Source organism: Hippoglossus hippoglossus, chromosome 15 (assembly GCF_009819705.1).
Source record: "Hippoglossus hippoglossus isolate fHipHip1 chromosome 15, fHipHip1.pri, whole genome shotgun sequence".
NCBI classification, from domain to species: Eukaryota; Metazoa; Chordata; class Actinopteri; order Pleuronectiformes; family Pleuronectidae; genus Hippoglossus; species Hippoglossus hippoglossus.
The window spans coordinates 20265298-20281467 of record NC_047165.1 but is presented as its reverse complement, the minus strand read 5'-3'; the positions used below and the strand labels follow the sequence as shown (position 1 = coordinate 20281467).

General features: G+C 39.2%; 1 protein-coding gene across 1 annotated transcript in view; it reads right to left on the bottom strand.

Annotated features, from left to right (window-relative positions):
• Window positions 1-658: 658 nt before the first annotated feature.
• LOC117775641 (cilia- and flagella-associated protein 46) overlaps window positions 659-16170 on the bottom strand; it is a 61364-nt gene continuing 45852 nt past the window's right edge. The window contains exons 47-61 of the mRNA XM_034608974.1: window positions 15846-15943; window positions 15457-15533; window positions 14669-14847; window positions 14442-14545; window positions 13330-13400; window positions 12685-12855; window positions 7398-7471; window positions 6984-7014; window positions 6202-6234; window positions 5711-5813; window positions 5480-5592; window positions 1782-1863; window positions 1465-1601; window positions 1260-1358; window positions 659-1044 (exon numbers count right to left, since the gene is read on the bottom strand). Of these exons, the coding sequence (XP_034464865.1) occupies window positions 932-1044; window positions 1260-1358; window positions 1465-1601; window positions 1782-1863; window positions 5480-5592; window positions 5711-5813; window positions 6202-6234; window positions 6984-7014; window positions 7398-7471; window positions 12685-12855; window positions 13330-13400; window positions 14442-14545; window positions 14669-14847; window positions 15457-15533; window positions 15846-15943 (1485 nt within the window). The 3' untranslated portion in view covers window positions 659-931. The remainder of the gene's footprint in view (window positions 1045-1259; window positions 1359-1464; window positions 1602-1781; window positions 1864-5479; window positions 5593-5710; window positions 5814-6201; window positions 6235-6983; window positions 7015-7397; window positions 7472-12684; window positions 12856-13329; window positions 13401-14441; window positions 14546-14668; window positions 14848-15456; window positions 15534-15845; window positions 15944-16170) is intronic.

The following is a 16170-nucleotide window of genomic DNA, read 5'->3' as shown; positions in this document are numbered from 1 at the left end:
ATTTTGTGAGGTCACAGCAACTTTGACCTTTGACCCAGGACCAGCAAAATCTAATCGGTTCATTCTTGAGTCCAGCTGAACATTGTACCAAGGTTAAATAAATTCCCTTGAAGTGGTCGTGAGATATCGTGTTCAGAAATATGGGATGGATGAACATACCAATGTAGGCACAGAGAGGACAAGCTTATTAATTGTGGCATCAATGTTTTAAAGATTGTAAAGAAGAGGCTTAAGCAGCACTGAGTGTTTGTAGAAGCTACAATTAACACAGCTTGAGTAAATGGACGTTAAAGAGAGAGCCTTCATAACAGAACTTACAAAAACACATTAACACAACTTACAGCTGCAAGATGAGACATTCATAACATACTTAGCCACGGGCCAGTGTTTTAAACCCTCTTATTATAGGATTTCATCCATTTATTTTTTTTCACATCCATTTTGGTAAAGTCTAATCCAAACGTACATTAATAAAAAATTTGCAATCCCAGTGACGGATATGGATGTAACGTTGTAAACACTCGATATATTGAGTTTAATTTTCGACACAGAAATCCTAAAGGTACAATTTGTCAGCACTATGGTCGGCAGTATCGTTGATATACAAGCCATGTATAGGGTGTATCTCTGTAAGCTTCCCTCTCTGAGAGCATTGAGAGCTCGGGCTTTATATTGAGGAGTCAGGCATATTACAAATTGTATCATACGTCTGGTGTGTATAGTTCAAACAATATTAAAAACATAAAGCATAAAATCACTACCCTCATAAAATCATGTAGTAGACAATGGAAGTAATGCATCATTTTTAATGAAACTTGTAACCCACTCATACTTCAGTAGTTGTTTTGCAGACAGTATTATTTGCAAAGCTGGCTTACAAATCTGCCTGAAATCATTGTGAGCTGGGAAATATAAGTGTATCAGGAGTGTATCACTTGAGAACTAAGTGAGGGAGTCCATAAAGAACACAGTTGAAGGCTGATGGCTTGAGAGTCATTTTGTGGTGAACATCATCTTCCTTTGAGTCAGTGAGGAGAAATGTATCTGCAGAGGAAAACCAGAGGAAGCTGTTATTACTGTTCTATACCTGAGAGATATGACTTGATGTTTCCCTGTTTGCAAAGAAACCCAAGTGTCCTTCACAGAGAAGGACAGAGGTGTGGGTGTCTGTGATGTACTACTCCTTCAAAAGCACATGGACTTGCAAGACATGCATTTACACTGAATAGAAATAAATGGTTGGATATACGGTTCAGTACCATGTGATCCTTTGTCCTTGCAATGTGGGAAGTCTGAACTGTTCCTTCTCCTCAAAGTGTGGATGGTCTGACCTGAGGTCTGTCTCACCCTCAGTAGATCTGCAACACATGGTTACACAGGCATCAAGTAAAGGTTTGAAGACATTTAAATGCAATGTATTAGATACAATGATAAATTAGAGACTGCATTATATCTGAAACCTACTATCAAGGACAGTGGCCATATTGTGCGTGTTCTGTTGAAGACTGCTGTGCCACTGATTGAGGACAACACAGCCGACACCACACAAACTCAGCAGCAGAGCCGTCTCGAGGGGTTTCTCCAGGGCAAAATCTCCTCCACTGGAAAGGAGAGGAACAGAGAGATTATTAGAGGGAGGAAGAGGTGAAACCAAAACACTGACAAACACAAACATCAGTTGTCACTCCAGTAAAGAGAATGCACGAAGACATCAGGAGTGTAAAAGAGAAGACGGTGTTGAAATTCAGTAGGAGCTTCATTTAATTAAGCTGCTTTGTTACCTCTTGTGCGTGTCGAGGATTGAGTGGCAGTGAACGCTGCTGTTGTTCTGAAGCTGCTCAAAGAGCAGAGCGATCCGGCACTCTGAGGAGAAAACATGATTATCAGACAGCAGAACAAAATAAAGCTTTTAATGAAAGGAAGCTATTCATCAACAGCCATACAAAAATAAGACAAACTCCAAAACCAATTTGTTTGTTGATTGGTCTATGTTTGTTAGAAAGATTGAAAACTACAGGACAGTTTACAATGAAACTTAGTGACAGGATGTGGTGTGGGTCGGGGGAGAACCCATTCGATTTGGTGAAGATCCACTTCAGGGGCCGGATCTCTGAGTTTTTTATCACTTTCTTTAACATTGTGAGATTGGGTGTTTTCATGGATTTCATTGATTTCCCAAAGGATAATTCATGGATCTTGATGAAAAAAATCTGATGTGTGTGTTGGGCCTTGGCGGAGGTGTGGGCTCTAATGAGTGACATCTATGAAAAGGCCACATACTGACTGAGGACTTTTATACAGCACCAAACGCGCTGCCAAATTAACCTGGACTGATGGATAAAAACTTGAACTTTCCATTCGACTAATCCATAACTCTTCTTTCCTAACACACAGTGGATCAGCTCTTCAGGCTGGTGTGTGTCATCACGAGGTTGTGATTGATGTATGGGAGGGTGAGAGGTTTTATATTTGAGACTTTTCTGCTTCTTCTGCTTTTATTTATTTGTAAAATTTCCAGAAATGACTTTGAGGCAGAAGACAGAGTGCTACTCTGGCTACAAAACAGGACATAATATGTAACTCCATTTATTCACTAAAACATGACTTATTTGCCATGTGCCTTCAGTAGAACAGACAAAGCTTTCAGTGTATTTCAAACAAAAAGAGCAGAATAATGTGGTAAATCTTGCCACAAGGCCAAAGAAGCTTTTAGCAGGACTGTCAAGCACAGACATACTGTTACTTCAACACAATTCATTCATGTACGAGCACACAGACAGGCTTTTACTGTACAAGCACTTGGACTAGACCACTGACTGTAGATAAACTGTGTGACGCTTGTGTCTGACACCAGGTGTATGTAAGTCAGGACATCCGCTGTCCAAAATCTTCTCTACAGCAGTAAGGCTGTCCAGTGCCATGCAGCTGTTCTAGCCATCTTCCTATTCACTGACAATTATGTGTGTGTGTGTGTGTGTGTGTGTGTGTGTGTGTGTCTGAAGCAAGACGTGCAGCAATTATCTGAAAACAATTTTGTGTGAAGGGAGGATGACAACAAACTTAATTACGCACAGATGCATTGTGTTTGGCTGTTTGCGTGACATGCCAAGCACATTAGCTGGCAGTGTGGACGTCCCTGGCTCCAGCAGTGGGGGGACAATTGATGACAGGTTTGGAGCTGGAGAATTTTGCTGTAAGAAGCACTGGCACTGTTGGTTTACATTTTTATTTATTATGTGATTTTGTTATGTGGATGTGAAGAGTTTTGCACTTATTTAGATTTTTATATTTAAATTAAGTACACTTTAAACTGTTATCAGCTAATTTTAAAATTTAAATTTGCCATAGCAATAAAAAAAAGCCATTCTTATCAGTGATCGACGTTTTGTGCTTTTTTTCAAAGGAAAGTTCTGGCACCATTTCGATACCATAATTGTATCAATTTAGCACCGGTATCAGAGAAAGGCCAAATGAAACCCAACACCATCTTTAATATGAGGCTGCCGTATGTGCAGGTATCGTCAAATCAGTGTTTCGTTCCTTAAGCTTTGTCCTCCAAGAGTCCTGCTCAAAAACAAATACTCCTCCTATAAATACTCATAATACCTAAACAAGACAAAGACATGAGTGCAGATGGTGCAACGTGCACTGAATGACACCTTTTTTTTTCTCAGAAAACACAAATCTGCCATCGTCTAATCATGTCTCGGTGGCCAATTAAGTAGGAACAGTGCAGACCCTGTTGTCAGTCACACTATAGTTAGCAGCAATAACGGCAGGCTACTGGGTGCCACATATGTCTGGCCTGGGGCGATGTGTAAGGCCAGTCTGACACAATCACTCACATTGGAGAGTCCGCCCATCCCTTTGTCTGATGGTGAAGGAGAAGAGAGGAGCACTGAACATGAGGCCATAGTTGTTTTGTGAAATACCTTTTTTTGAAGGTGTAAGAGCTCAAAGGCGATTTGAGGTGGGCTATTATTTATTTAAAGAGTAGAAGGGAAAAGGCCTTGTCGAAAAATTGAGAAGAGGGGAGTTGGGTTGAGAGACTTCTTTTCCCCTGACTGTAAATAAATGACAACGTTCAGGAGTTCTTTTATGACTCCCAAGTAAAAACTATTTTATCAAAGAGGCTACATCAGTGAAAATATACTCATTTATCAACTGAGACAACACTGACTCTGGGTTGAAATGATTCAGCAAATATCTGTCTTGAGCATTATGATAAGCATGTGTAAGTAACGCTTGTGTAAAGTTACTATATGAGAAAATAAATACTGTTGCAATGCAGTCAGATTTCAACTGCTTTTTCTGCTCAACTGTAAATACACAATCATTAATCCTCAGTAAAAGCATCTGAAAGTAAAACCTCATTGATTTCACACAGCAAATCAGGGCTATTTCTAAATATACCACTCAACAAATGAAAGATTGATGTGTTTGAGGAGATTAAGTCTACTGCCCCATTTAGTGCTTACATAATCACAGCTCTGCTCCCAATTCATTCATTGCACTATTTGGCCAATTACCGATTTTCTTCCCGTGTAACTGTTTCAAATGTTTTATAAAACACAAGATGTTGTACGATTTCATTCAAGTGTACACAGACAACTTTTCAACTTTTTCACCCTCAGTGTTTCAAAGTGGTATTACCATTGGCCCTGATATCGCAAAGATTGGATTGTTTTCCTTTTTCACTGTTTTGGTAGAGGAAGAGTAACACTGAGGCTTACTGATCTAGTAGAAATAACGCCAACTGAATGCCATTTTTGAACCCTATTCAATATCTCCATATATCCTTTTGTTTATATTACTCTTCCCCTTTGTTGACTTCTCCTACAAAAAAGCTCTTGTTTATTGCAGGGTAACGTTTCCACAGTTGGATCAGTCGCAGCACCACCCGTCATTTCCTCCGTCTGGGCCAAGCTGCAGACAGCTACTGGGGAAAATAAAAGCTCTGTCCTCTTCCTGTTTGTTTGTGAAATGTCTTCGTTACATAGTGAAAGCAAAGTTATAGGGACCAATGTAACTGTTGATTCTGACATTATTCTAAAGACATTACATCAAACAAATGTTATTTTTTACCTCCCTTTGATGAAACGGACCAGTTCTCTGTCAGTCTTATCATATTGAATTTATATTGATTATTTTTGTTTTTAGAGGGTCCCCATGCAGTGAAAGAGGTCATGTGTCCTGAGCTATTCACATTTAAAAATAAAAAATGTAATGTGCTTTTTTTTTTACTGACAACGAGTTTTTTATGCGGATGTGTTAGACATTATGTTTGTCTATGTTGCTGGTGTTATGTGTAAATAAACTGAAACATAGCAAGTATCAGACCTGAGCAACATTTCTGTCCATATAAATATTAACATGGATATGAATCCTTAATTTCACATTGTATTCATTCACAAAAAAAAAGTTCTCAGGTCCTATTATAAACCATCCAGACAAAATGCAGTGCACGTGTGTACACTACCAGATAGATTGAGGGCTGCTAGTTTGCCAGGTGGAACGTTTGCCATGAAGCGCTCCTTTCCCAGGTAAATGAAGGCGCTGCTTTTGCACAGCAGCTGCTCCATCTCGGACAGACTTGACAGATATGAGAGAGACGGCAGAGCAAAAGAGATTAGGTGAACTGAAGAGTAACAAGGTGGACAGGCTGCATTGATTTGCTCGAATTAAAGGTTCTGTACTTAAAGGTTCTAACCTGGGCGTCTGTTTGCTGCCCATGAAGCCCTCCAGCGGATGGGTGAGATGCTTGCTGTGGGTTTGCAATATCTCCTGCATCCTTGTGCTCAGACTGGTCCCATCTGTTCCGCATACAGACAACAAAATCAAACAAAACTTCCACTTGCGACAGGTGAAAAAAGTAATTTGGATTTTTTTTGTAAAATAGTTCACTGTAAATGTAAATGAAGGATGCTTTAAAAGGCTAGATGCTGAGAGGATCCCATACTGAGCCATTTGGCTGCTATACAACATAAAGAGAGCCTTCATCTCTGCAAGAGGGTGCACTAAAAGATTTTCTCTGCTAACACTTTGGTCCAGTGCACACCACCCACATAGACACTGACATAAAAGCAGCTTGAACTATACTGCAATACAATGGATCATAAGCAACAACCCGATACATCTTCCACAAAGCACTATATTTCCATCCATTACAGTAGGTACAGTAAGGTGTGAACATTTACTTACCAAAGATTCCCACATTGTCAGGGTCGACAATATCTGTAGAGGTGTGTTAAGAATAATCATCTTTAAAAGAGAGTGCCACCCTGTTCTACAGTCTACAGCTACAAGTTCCTGTCTGTCTGTCTGTGTGTGGAACACGTATCCCATGAACCGTTCATCTTATCTACTTCACACTTGTCCTGTGTATTGTTAATTCCTCAAGAAAAAGGAGTGCTGAGATCTGTGCGATTTTGCCGCCAGACAATGATCATCATTTTATTTGATTTCACCATATTGGGCTGAGACACAAACCTTCATCTCCAGCATGTCAACAAGATTCATAGAACTGCTCTCTCTTTCGCACATTGACTACAAAGCTTAAGCACACTCTTCATTTTGTTGCAGCAATGCTTTATCCAGCTGGATTAAAAGCAGTTGTGAACTTGGGTTTGAAGATTGTGTCGATTGCTTAACAGACCTCTGAAATAGTCGACATGCAATGTATGAAAGAATAACACTAAATCATTCTTCTTATATACAAACCTCACATGTAAACTACAATAAAGTAAATTACTTTAATTTAATGACAGACACACAACGTCCAGCGACAAACAATAAAAAGTCACTGTTTGAGGAGGACTCACTAATGACGAGGAATAATTCTGAAGTAGCTCTGGAGCATTAACACAGGACAAGAAAACAGCCCATTCCAAAAAGGCAGGTTTAGAACAGACACTGCACAAGTCATTCAGAATTAGACATAATATTTAACAAGACACTTATAAATACTTGCTCAAAAAAGATACATTTCAAGTTGCATGGGTCGACAGGGGAGACCTGGGTTAATGATGTTAATTCAAAGCAGTAGTTAGCTAAGAACATATATAAACACATGCTAATATTGATTCTAGGACATGTACATCTTCAAATACCAGTTAGCAGAGAGAATATAAGTATGGATTTTTCAACTGAGGAGACAGCAAGAGCGATGGAAGCAAAGAGGGGAGGGGAGATGGAGAAAAACAGAAGTGATGCATGACAGAGGATCACTGCTCGGAAGCTAGAAATAGCATCTTTATGAAAACGCATCATGTAATTGATTGAAAACCCACACTTAAAAGAGAGGCGAGAGGAATTCAAATAATTGCCTATGCTGATAGCAGGTAAAAGTAATATTGCTGTGTGTATCTGGGAGGCCCAGATTAATTTACTGAACTTACCACTTTGATGCTTTGGCTTTGATCTCCCTTCCCCTTAGTTGGTATGCCACCTTTGGTCTCCTTTTTGTTGTCAGCTGCCATAAACAGGAAGCAGAATTAATATGTACACATGTGCCCCCTTGGGGGGTGTGAAGTAATGAAAAGGAAAAGAGCAGTTAGGAGATCGCTGGAGCAGTAAGGAAGAAGAGGCAGATCCAGTGGGTATAGCCCAGTGGATGGTAATGCACACCTTGACGTTGGTTGCCACCCGCCAAAAAGACGAACAGAAGAAGAAGAAGAATAGGTACCAGTGTACGGTGGATATTATGCAGTATTTGGACTGGGAGAAGGGACATAATGTATCACATCTATTTTGATCATTCGATATCTAGCAGATATTTAAAGTTCCCTGTGGATGAATCAAAACAAATGCTGATCACCAGCAGATCCCCAACATCCCCATGATGACAATTTTAATTCATGAAAAAAAAGATGTCAAAAATCAATACCAACATTTGCTGTAAAATTTCAATGCCAAAAGAAGATGAATCAAAGATTTTTTCCCCCTCTAGCACCAATGACCCAGGAACCTTGCCACCAGTGCAAACCTCTAATGCCAAACTCAAGGCAAACCTGTTTCGCATAACAAATGACTCACTATGCCGATGGAGGCGTGGGTGAAGTGCTTGAGTCCACAAAACACAAACAGCGTTGCAGTCGATTCCAATACAATTGAAATCAATGTTGACCGCAGCAAGTATTTTGCAGACTCTAAACACTTCACCCACGCCTCCATCGGCATAGTGGTGAGTGGATAATGAGTGAATTTTCATTTTTCTGATAATTATTCCTTTAATATGAAGAAAATGCTTGAAATAATCAATCCCTTTATGAATCCTAAGACCTGAATATGTCCACAAGATCTCTGTTCGTGGTTTTTCTGTTTGTGCATTTTAAGTTATATCCTCTTATTTTGTGGCCACCATTGTCTCTCATTTCAAAGAGCTTTACTTCCTGTCTTTGTCTGGTTTCTCCCCTTTGTGATTACCTGTCCCACCCTATACAGTCTATTGTCCCACCTAGATAAGTTAGACCAGTGTGTTATTATCCTGCATTCCCTTGTGTATTTAGTCTCAGTCAGTTCGTCTTTTCAGTCTTCTGTGAGTGTTCCAGCATTTCTCCTCCTGTTAGTTCATTTCATTGACCCTGCCAGTCAGACTGTTTGATTTGAACTGTTGGGCTAGGGTTAGAAAAGTAATGTATTTTTCTATTTTCCTACATTGTCCATATTTTGATATATAATTAACCCTACCCCTTGGTGCAAATGACTGTTGCCCTGACATGTGAACATATTATATCACAAAATAACTTATTGGTGACACATTTTTCGTATCTACTGTCCGGCTTCACTTTTTGAGGACAAAATGGCTACAGTTTGTTCCGACTTGAGTATAGAGCTCCATAGATTTTTCTAGTAGCCAATATTTAGGAGTTAAAAAAATACTGATACTGATATGTCAGTCGACATGTTAAATTAAGAATAAAAGATTTTTATTCATGATATAAACATAGATAAACATCTTTCCTGCATTGTTTATTATGTAAAACAAAAGTTTTCATATCAGTGCATATTGGAAAACACAAACACAGATATCAATCTGTGGAAGGCTCATATCGGCCCATTTTATCGGCCAAATAGTTTATCAGTTGGGCTCTAGTTGAGTTTCTATATGTGACAGTATTTTCGATGCCACCATTTGCTGAAATTGTCCCAATTCAAACTACAAGGTTTTCATTCTAGGTGCTAACACTGCATGTAAAATTATTTGGAACTGTACTTAAAAAAAAAAGGGTTGAACAGGACAGCAAAGGGAACAGACGGTCATGCAAAGGCAAACATTTCCAACCTGCAGGCAGTCTTTTTATAGTTTGTGCTAATTTGTCCTGTGCATACCACATGCAAAGCTCTGCACAGAATAACAAATAGGCCTTTCAGAAGTGCTTTCGGGCACTATATCTTCTTGACACAATGCTAAACTGTAGATGTCAAAATTATGGTAATGATATTCCAGAAAATATCACTTTTATTCTGGTTGCTTTGTCATCCACACATGTGGTCCAGGTATTGAAAGATGTAAAATACATGCTTGTGTACTTTGCTATCTGTGGCACACAAACACACACACACACACACACACACAAAGTTTAAATGTAACCTTTGAACATTCACTCAACTTATGCAAATGATTCAACCTTTAAAAAGGTAAAGATATCTGCAGCATCAGCTCCGATGCTATTTTTGCCCCCTTTTCTCTTCTCTCCAAAAATATTCATGAGCATAATTCTCCTAAGAACTAAAGCATCATCACTTCAAAACAGGATTTTTTCCTTGGGATTCTACACTTATTTCGGACCTCCAAAAATAAAACCCTGAGAAATTGAGTTCTCTGCAGCTCAGGTGAAACTTCCAAAAATTAGGTTTTCTCATAAATCAGATCTACAGACAATTAGATGCGTATTTGTTATGAAAGATATTCTTTTGAATTGAGAAAGTACCAGTGTTTCTATGATCTTTAACAGTGTTGCACAATGGGTTGTCTGTAGCCTTGTAATGCTGCTAGGCTAATGAGCAATGAGTCTTTGAGAGTTTATCAGTCACAAAAGTGTTTGGTTAGTCCAGTTGAACCTGCAGGAGTTTCTTCAGGCTTATGGTCTCAGAGAGTGAAGTTATTTTCAACAGGGATAAAGGACATACATATCAAACATGGTTGGTTATGTTTCCTAAGGAGGATATAATAATCAATGTTGATAAGATTAAAGTCTGCATTTAACGGATGACTTTTTCCTGCCACTGTCCAAAAATGACACCAGAACTTAACCAAGGCCAATGGGGTATATCTGCAACATCTCAATAGGGTGCTGGATGTAACACTTTTCTATTGTCCACACCTTTTCTGTTTTAAGCTTGACAGCTGGAACAAATACAGTCACTTAGAATTAAAGCTTCAGTCAACAGTTACCATTGGCCTCCACCTACATATGTTACCCCTGGACAATCAAACCCACAATCTCTACAATCTAATATGTTTTAACAAGAACAGTGAAATGGCCACAGTTAATGGACTTCCATTTAAGCAAAGCAGTCTGTGGCGTTCTCGGATGTCCGCATGAACTTCTACATACCACCAAGATGTGAAATGACCCCTCTCTCCTGAACAAATTCCATTTCAGATGGCTGCCTGCAGTCTAGATCCGTCAGGATTGTGTAAGTCTTTATTTACTTAAATATGATAAGGAATTATGTGAAGCAAACATCCAGTCAGCCCCGAAACCCCACTCAAATTATTCATAGTTGATGGATAAGACAGTTATACTGTATTGTCCTTTTCCCTATTCATCAAACTGTATCTCTTTCTATGTGGTTGGCCACATTAAAAAACAATCTGAAATGCAGTTTATGGCAATATTTTTTTAAATGCATAGTAAAGGCCTACCTCTGAAGAAACTGGTGAGAGCTGTATTTAATCCTACTTAAAGGCATAGTTCATCCAAAAAGGAAAATTCACTTATTATCTACTCAGCACTATGCCGATGGGGGTGGGTGAAGTGTTTGAGTCCAAAACGGCGTCATTTACACTAACATTTTAGGCTAAATGTACACTGATATTTTCCAACGAGGTTCATTCAGGGACTGTCGTAAATGCTAACGTCCGCGAGCTTACCCACTTCTGTTGGACTTTTAAGCTTAAAACACAGTGGAAATGACCTCGTTTTTAGTCTAATATGAATGTCAGGGCTTGCGGACACTTGGATGACACCACACGAGCAGTATGGAGGCATGTTGTGTTTTTTCTGTTGTTTTACTACGTCTGAAGATAGATAACTAATCAGCTACACTGTTTAGCCCTGAAACTCCAGCAGTGTTTTGTGGACTCAAACACTTCACCCACCCCATCGGCATAGGGGTGAGTAGATAATGAGTGAATATTCATTTCTGGGTGAACTATCCCTTTAATGCAGCTTTGACGGTAATACAGTGACTGGAAAAAAATATTAATAAGATATGTAACTTTTATTTCTTAGATCTAAAAAGAAATAACAGGAAATAAGTAATCATAGGTCATGAGTAAAGCCTTCTTGGAGTTAAAAGGAAAAAAATATTTTGTAGGTTTGATATGTAACTATTTCTTCTTAAATTATAAAAGAAATTAGAGGAAACAAGAAGGTTTTGATTCAACCCTCTTTGGGTAATTAAAAACATATCAGCATTGTATTTCAACAAGGACCCTGTTTGATTACAGATGTAATAACATGCTGAGCCAGAATTCTCCTAATGGCTTTCGACCTGCCTGAAATAATATGACTGCCATCAGTCGTTTGTACTTCCATGTGCTGCTTAAAGTGCTGCATCACTCACGCCTTCTGCTTACACTAATGACTACAGTTACATTACATTAATATGGTGTTTCTAAATGTTAATATGGAAGTACATGTGTCTGTGCACCTTGTGTGTTCAGTACACACTGTCACACTAAATGCATATTTAACAGATACAGTGAAACACACACAAGATTAACAAATGCCACATTTGCAACTTCATAGTCACATCTATTGCTTGCTTGCCATTGTGTTAAAAATAATAGTACAGTACAGTAATATAGTTGTACAAATTATCCTTAGCTTTACCATAAAAATGTCAAGTACTTTCTGTAGTTGGCTCTTAGTTTTCTAAACAGAGACATGTCGTTCTGTTTCTACTTCAATAGACTGTGAAATTTAACAGTATAATGAAATTAATTCAACAACTAGAATGGCACTCAGTGGCATGCATACTTCTGCCAGGGCCCAGCAGTCACCTTGTGATACCACATCTAAATTCACTAGATCCAAATTACACACACTCATGAATATCACCCACCTTAACATGATCTGAGAGATCAATACAAATTTTGAAACACACCCTCACTCTCAAAGTGTTAAAGAAAGTAACAAAAGAATTCTGGATCCATCCCGTGATCTGGACCTACACCATAATTAAACGTGTTCTATCCTGACCCATACCACATCTCTTCCTGGTAAACCATCAGGTAGTTTTTGCGTAATCCTGCTAACTAACATTCAGACAGACAAACAAAGATGAAAACATAATCTCCTTGGTGGAGGCAAATATCAAGATCAGCAGACTAAGATCACGACACTTATTGCTGTATATTCATGGGGATGGTTAGGAGACTGCTGGTAACCGTTGTAAACATTTAATGTTTAACGTAAACATAATGTAAAAAGTATATGTGTGTGTGTTTGGCACCTTTGTCTGGTTCTCTGTTCAGTCGACTGTGGAGAAGCTGGAGGGAAAAGTCTCGTGACACAGAGCTCAAGCTTTCCTTCCGCAGGATGGACAAGGATTCCAGTGGCAACTCCAGCAACTTTCTGTCTGCCAGCAACACCACACACTCCCCTGATTTTGTTGGTAGTTTATCTGCATGCACACACATACACAGAAAAGCAAATAGATTTTCACGTATTGTGTATTTTATGACAGTGTAACCATTATTTAGCTTAGAATGTTTAAGATCTGTGCTACGACAACAACCTTTAACTATTGGTCCACTTATGAAGTCCAACTATTTGGACTGTAATTAAATTGGGAACAGTTTACAGGAAGAATTATTACCATTATGCCGATTAAAGGTATTGAGCTATAGTGTTCAAACAAGCGACCATCTGTGTAAGTGATCATTTATAACATTAAAGCACATGGACAGCATCAACATTGGCTTTAGAGGGGATGAGCTGTGGCCTGCTTGAATAGAGACCTGCTGATGGGCAGCCAGATAGGAGTCCCAGCAGATGTTGGAATAGTGGTTCATGTAATTCACTGTAAAGATAACGACAAAGCCCGCAGGGTGACACTGACACATTCATGCCCACACCCACCATACTCTACCCTTACCTGAGTTTCCCTTATCTTCTTTATCTTTGGATTTGGTCATTTCAATACATGGCACTGATGCATCCTGGAGCCTGAGGCGGATAAGGACAGGTGGGGATCAGTAGGACTATAATGTCTGATGTCTTACAAGCACAAGATACAGGCAGATTGTGTAAGATGCAACAATGTGCAAGAGATCCAGACATCCAGCACTCGCTGTGTAAGCTTGCTGCATGCTGTTATTTTGAATATAGAGAGCAGGACACACCAGACAGGCCAACATTAAGAAAACCAGTCTCACTGGTACAAGCACTTAAATAGATGTTTCACAGTGGACATTTGTACCTGCCGCAGCGGTAAAGACAAGTTTAACTGGTGTCATCAATAATGTCTCTACCCTATTTAGGTGTACCAGTAAATGAGATAGAGTTATAGCTTATAATAACATTATATACAGTATTAAGTATTTACCAATATGTACCATCAAGTATAATTAATCTGCAGTTGTTCACGTTAGTGTTAAATGTCACTCTAGCAGGGTATTTCCTAATTCCATTGTCTTTTGTGTTTTATTGTTGATGGGTGTGATCTTATTGTTATATAGTCGATGTTGTCTATATGGAAACAGTTTACATTCAAAGTATACGTTTCACTTTTACCAAGGCCATTTCTGTAACAGCCGGCAAGCCACCCAATAATATACCTAACTAAATCACCATATTACAGTGTTTGTACCCATTGGCAATTTACTCACAATATGTTGTGGAAAAAGAGTCAGGTATATAAATCAGTTATTATATTCATAATTTGTGCTACCTGTAACAACCCGAAACCTTTACTTTGAGGGTGAGCCGTCCCTGTTCCCCTCTCTCGATTTCCTGGTTCAATTTTCATTACATAAGTTGAATAAATGAACAAGTTGTCTCTGTGTTGCACGGAATTGCATCGCACGACTGCAATCAGGAGATTAAGACTTGTGATCTGTATCTAATGTTTGAACCATAAATCCCACAATCATGAAAAAGCTGCAGACTTTTATACATAAAAGTTTCACCACTAAGAAAATGAAATGAACCTCATTGAGTCTTTGCAGTGGACAAAAGGGGGATGTGATGACAAATACAGAACTTCACCTTAAACAAGAATCAAACTGTGCGAGCAGTGGTTTCAAATAATCCTCCATTTCTTGTACAATTTTGCAGAATTGAGGCGCCAACTTTTCATCATCAGCAGTTTTCTATGAAAGGGGACATAACAGGGACAAATAATAATGATTGCAGTGGTAAGAGCTTATCTATGAAGCTTACAGTAGATAATGTGCAAAAAAATAAGAAATTGCATGGATCTCAACAAGACTTACCCGAGGAAGGAGGTGATGCTTCTCTGAGGCCTCCAGTCTGCCCTCATCACCGTGCCAAGCGGCTTCCTTCAGTGGGGCATGTGTCTTCTCCTGACCTAAAGCCCGAACCTGCTCCCTCAGTGCCAGCAGAGCCTGTGGGCTGACTGACACCTTTGCCACTCTAGAGCACGCCAGGTTACCTGTGACAACAGGACCAACAAACAATTAGACATGTATACATACAGACACATACGAGTCCTGTAATTGATGGCTGCGAGCGCCTCCGCTGGTCTTCTCCAGCATTCATCCCCTCTTTTAGTTTTTTTTCTATTTTATGAATTTGTCCTCATTATCAAGCAATGAGTCTAGATATAGACTCATAACTGCTTATGTCAGATTATTCCCAGGAAAGGTCATGTGAGCAGGTGATACAATATGCTAAAACCCTGTGATGACTTGTGACAGCTGGTGTTCCGTTCCAGGCCGGTCGCACAGAGGTTTTTCTACATTTCACTGCCTTTTTTCCCCCTCTCTTCACATCTTCATGAAATCTGAATATTGTATCTGCCTCGCAGACAAATGTTACATGGGAATACTTAATTAATTTGGCTCCATTTATATGCCAACAACAATGCAGCGTTGTGTGTGTGATGACGACCATATTTCCTGGAGTAATGGGACAAATTAGATGCGGTAAAAAAAATACACAAAAGTAGTAAATGTCATGTATGAAATGGCACACAATTCTTATATAAGTAGGAGGCCTGACTGCACTTTGTATGGGACCAAAAAATGAACAAGCACCAAACCTGTTAGCTGTGTCGTCTTTCCTTTTGGATTTTCTGGAGCTTTGGTCATCTCATAGAAAGCCCCATAAAGTTCAGACCTCAAATTGAAACACAGCAACATAAATTATTTAAAACTTGATGTGTATACTGTATGTTATACTCCTCAAGTTACTCAATAACTTAGATTCTATCTGCATCCACAAACACAAATACTGCCATTTCAATTATTGGCCCTCTAGTGGCAGGTATACCACACAGCACTCCTCTTACTCCAGTTATGAAGGGAAGTAGACCTATGACTTATGTGCTCTTCGATCATTTACTCATGTCCCATGACACTGTCAGAGGCAGACAGGGGCAGAACGAATGGGAAGTAGTGAGAACAAACATAAATTTAAATGAGAAATTACCCATCTTCAGAGAGCTGAAGCAGCAGGATTTTCAGGTTGGATGGGAGCTCTGCGAGGATCTGTAGGTGTTTGGGATTAATGGTCAGCTGGCTGAAGGCCTGCGAACCAGAAGGTCATTTCAAGATCATTCACAAGTTTAAGGAAAGCATAAAAATGGTCCTTGATGTTTGATTTCAGAATTTAAGCCTGTTGCACAAGAAAGGTGCTGCCAGAGATAAGGTACATAGAGGGATTTTAAATTTGAAATGTTTTCTGAAAAGAGTGAGCAATTATATTGCATTAAAAAAACTGTCAGTCAAAATATCTCGAAAGCATCACACATAAA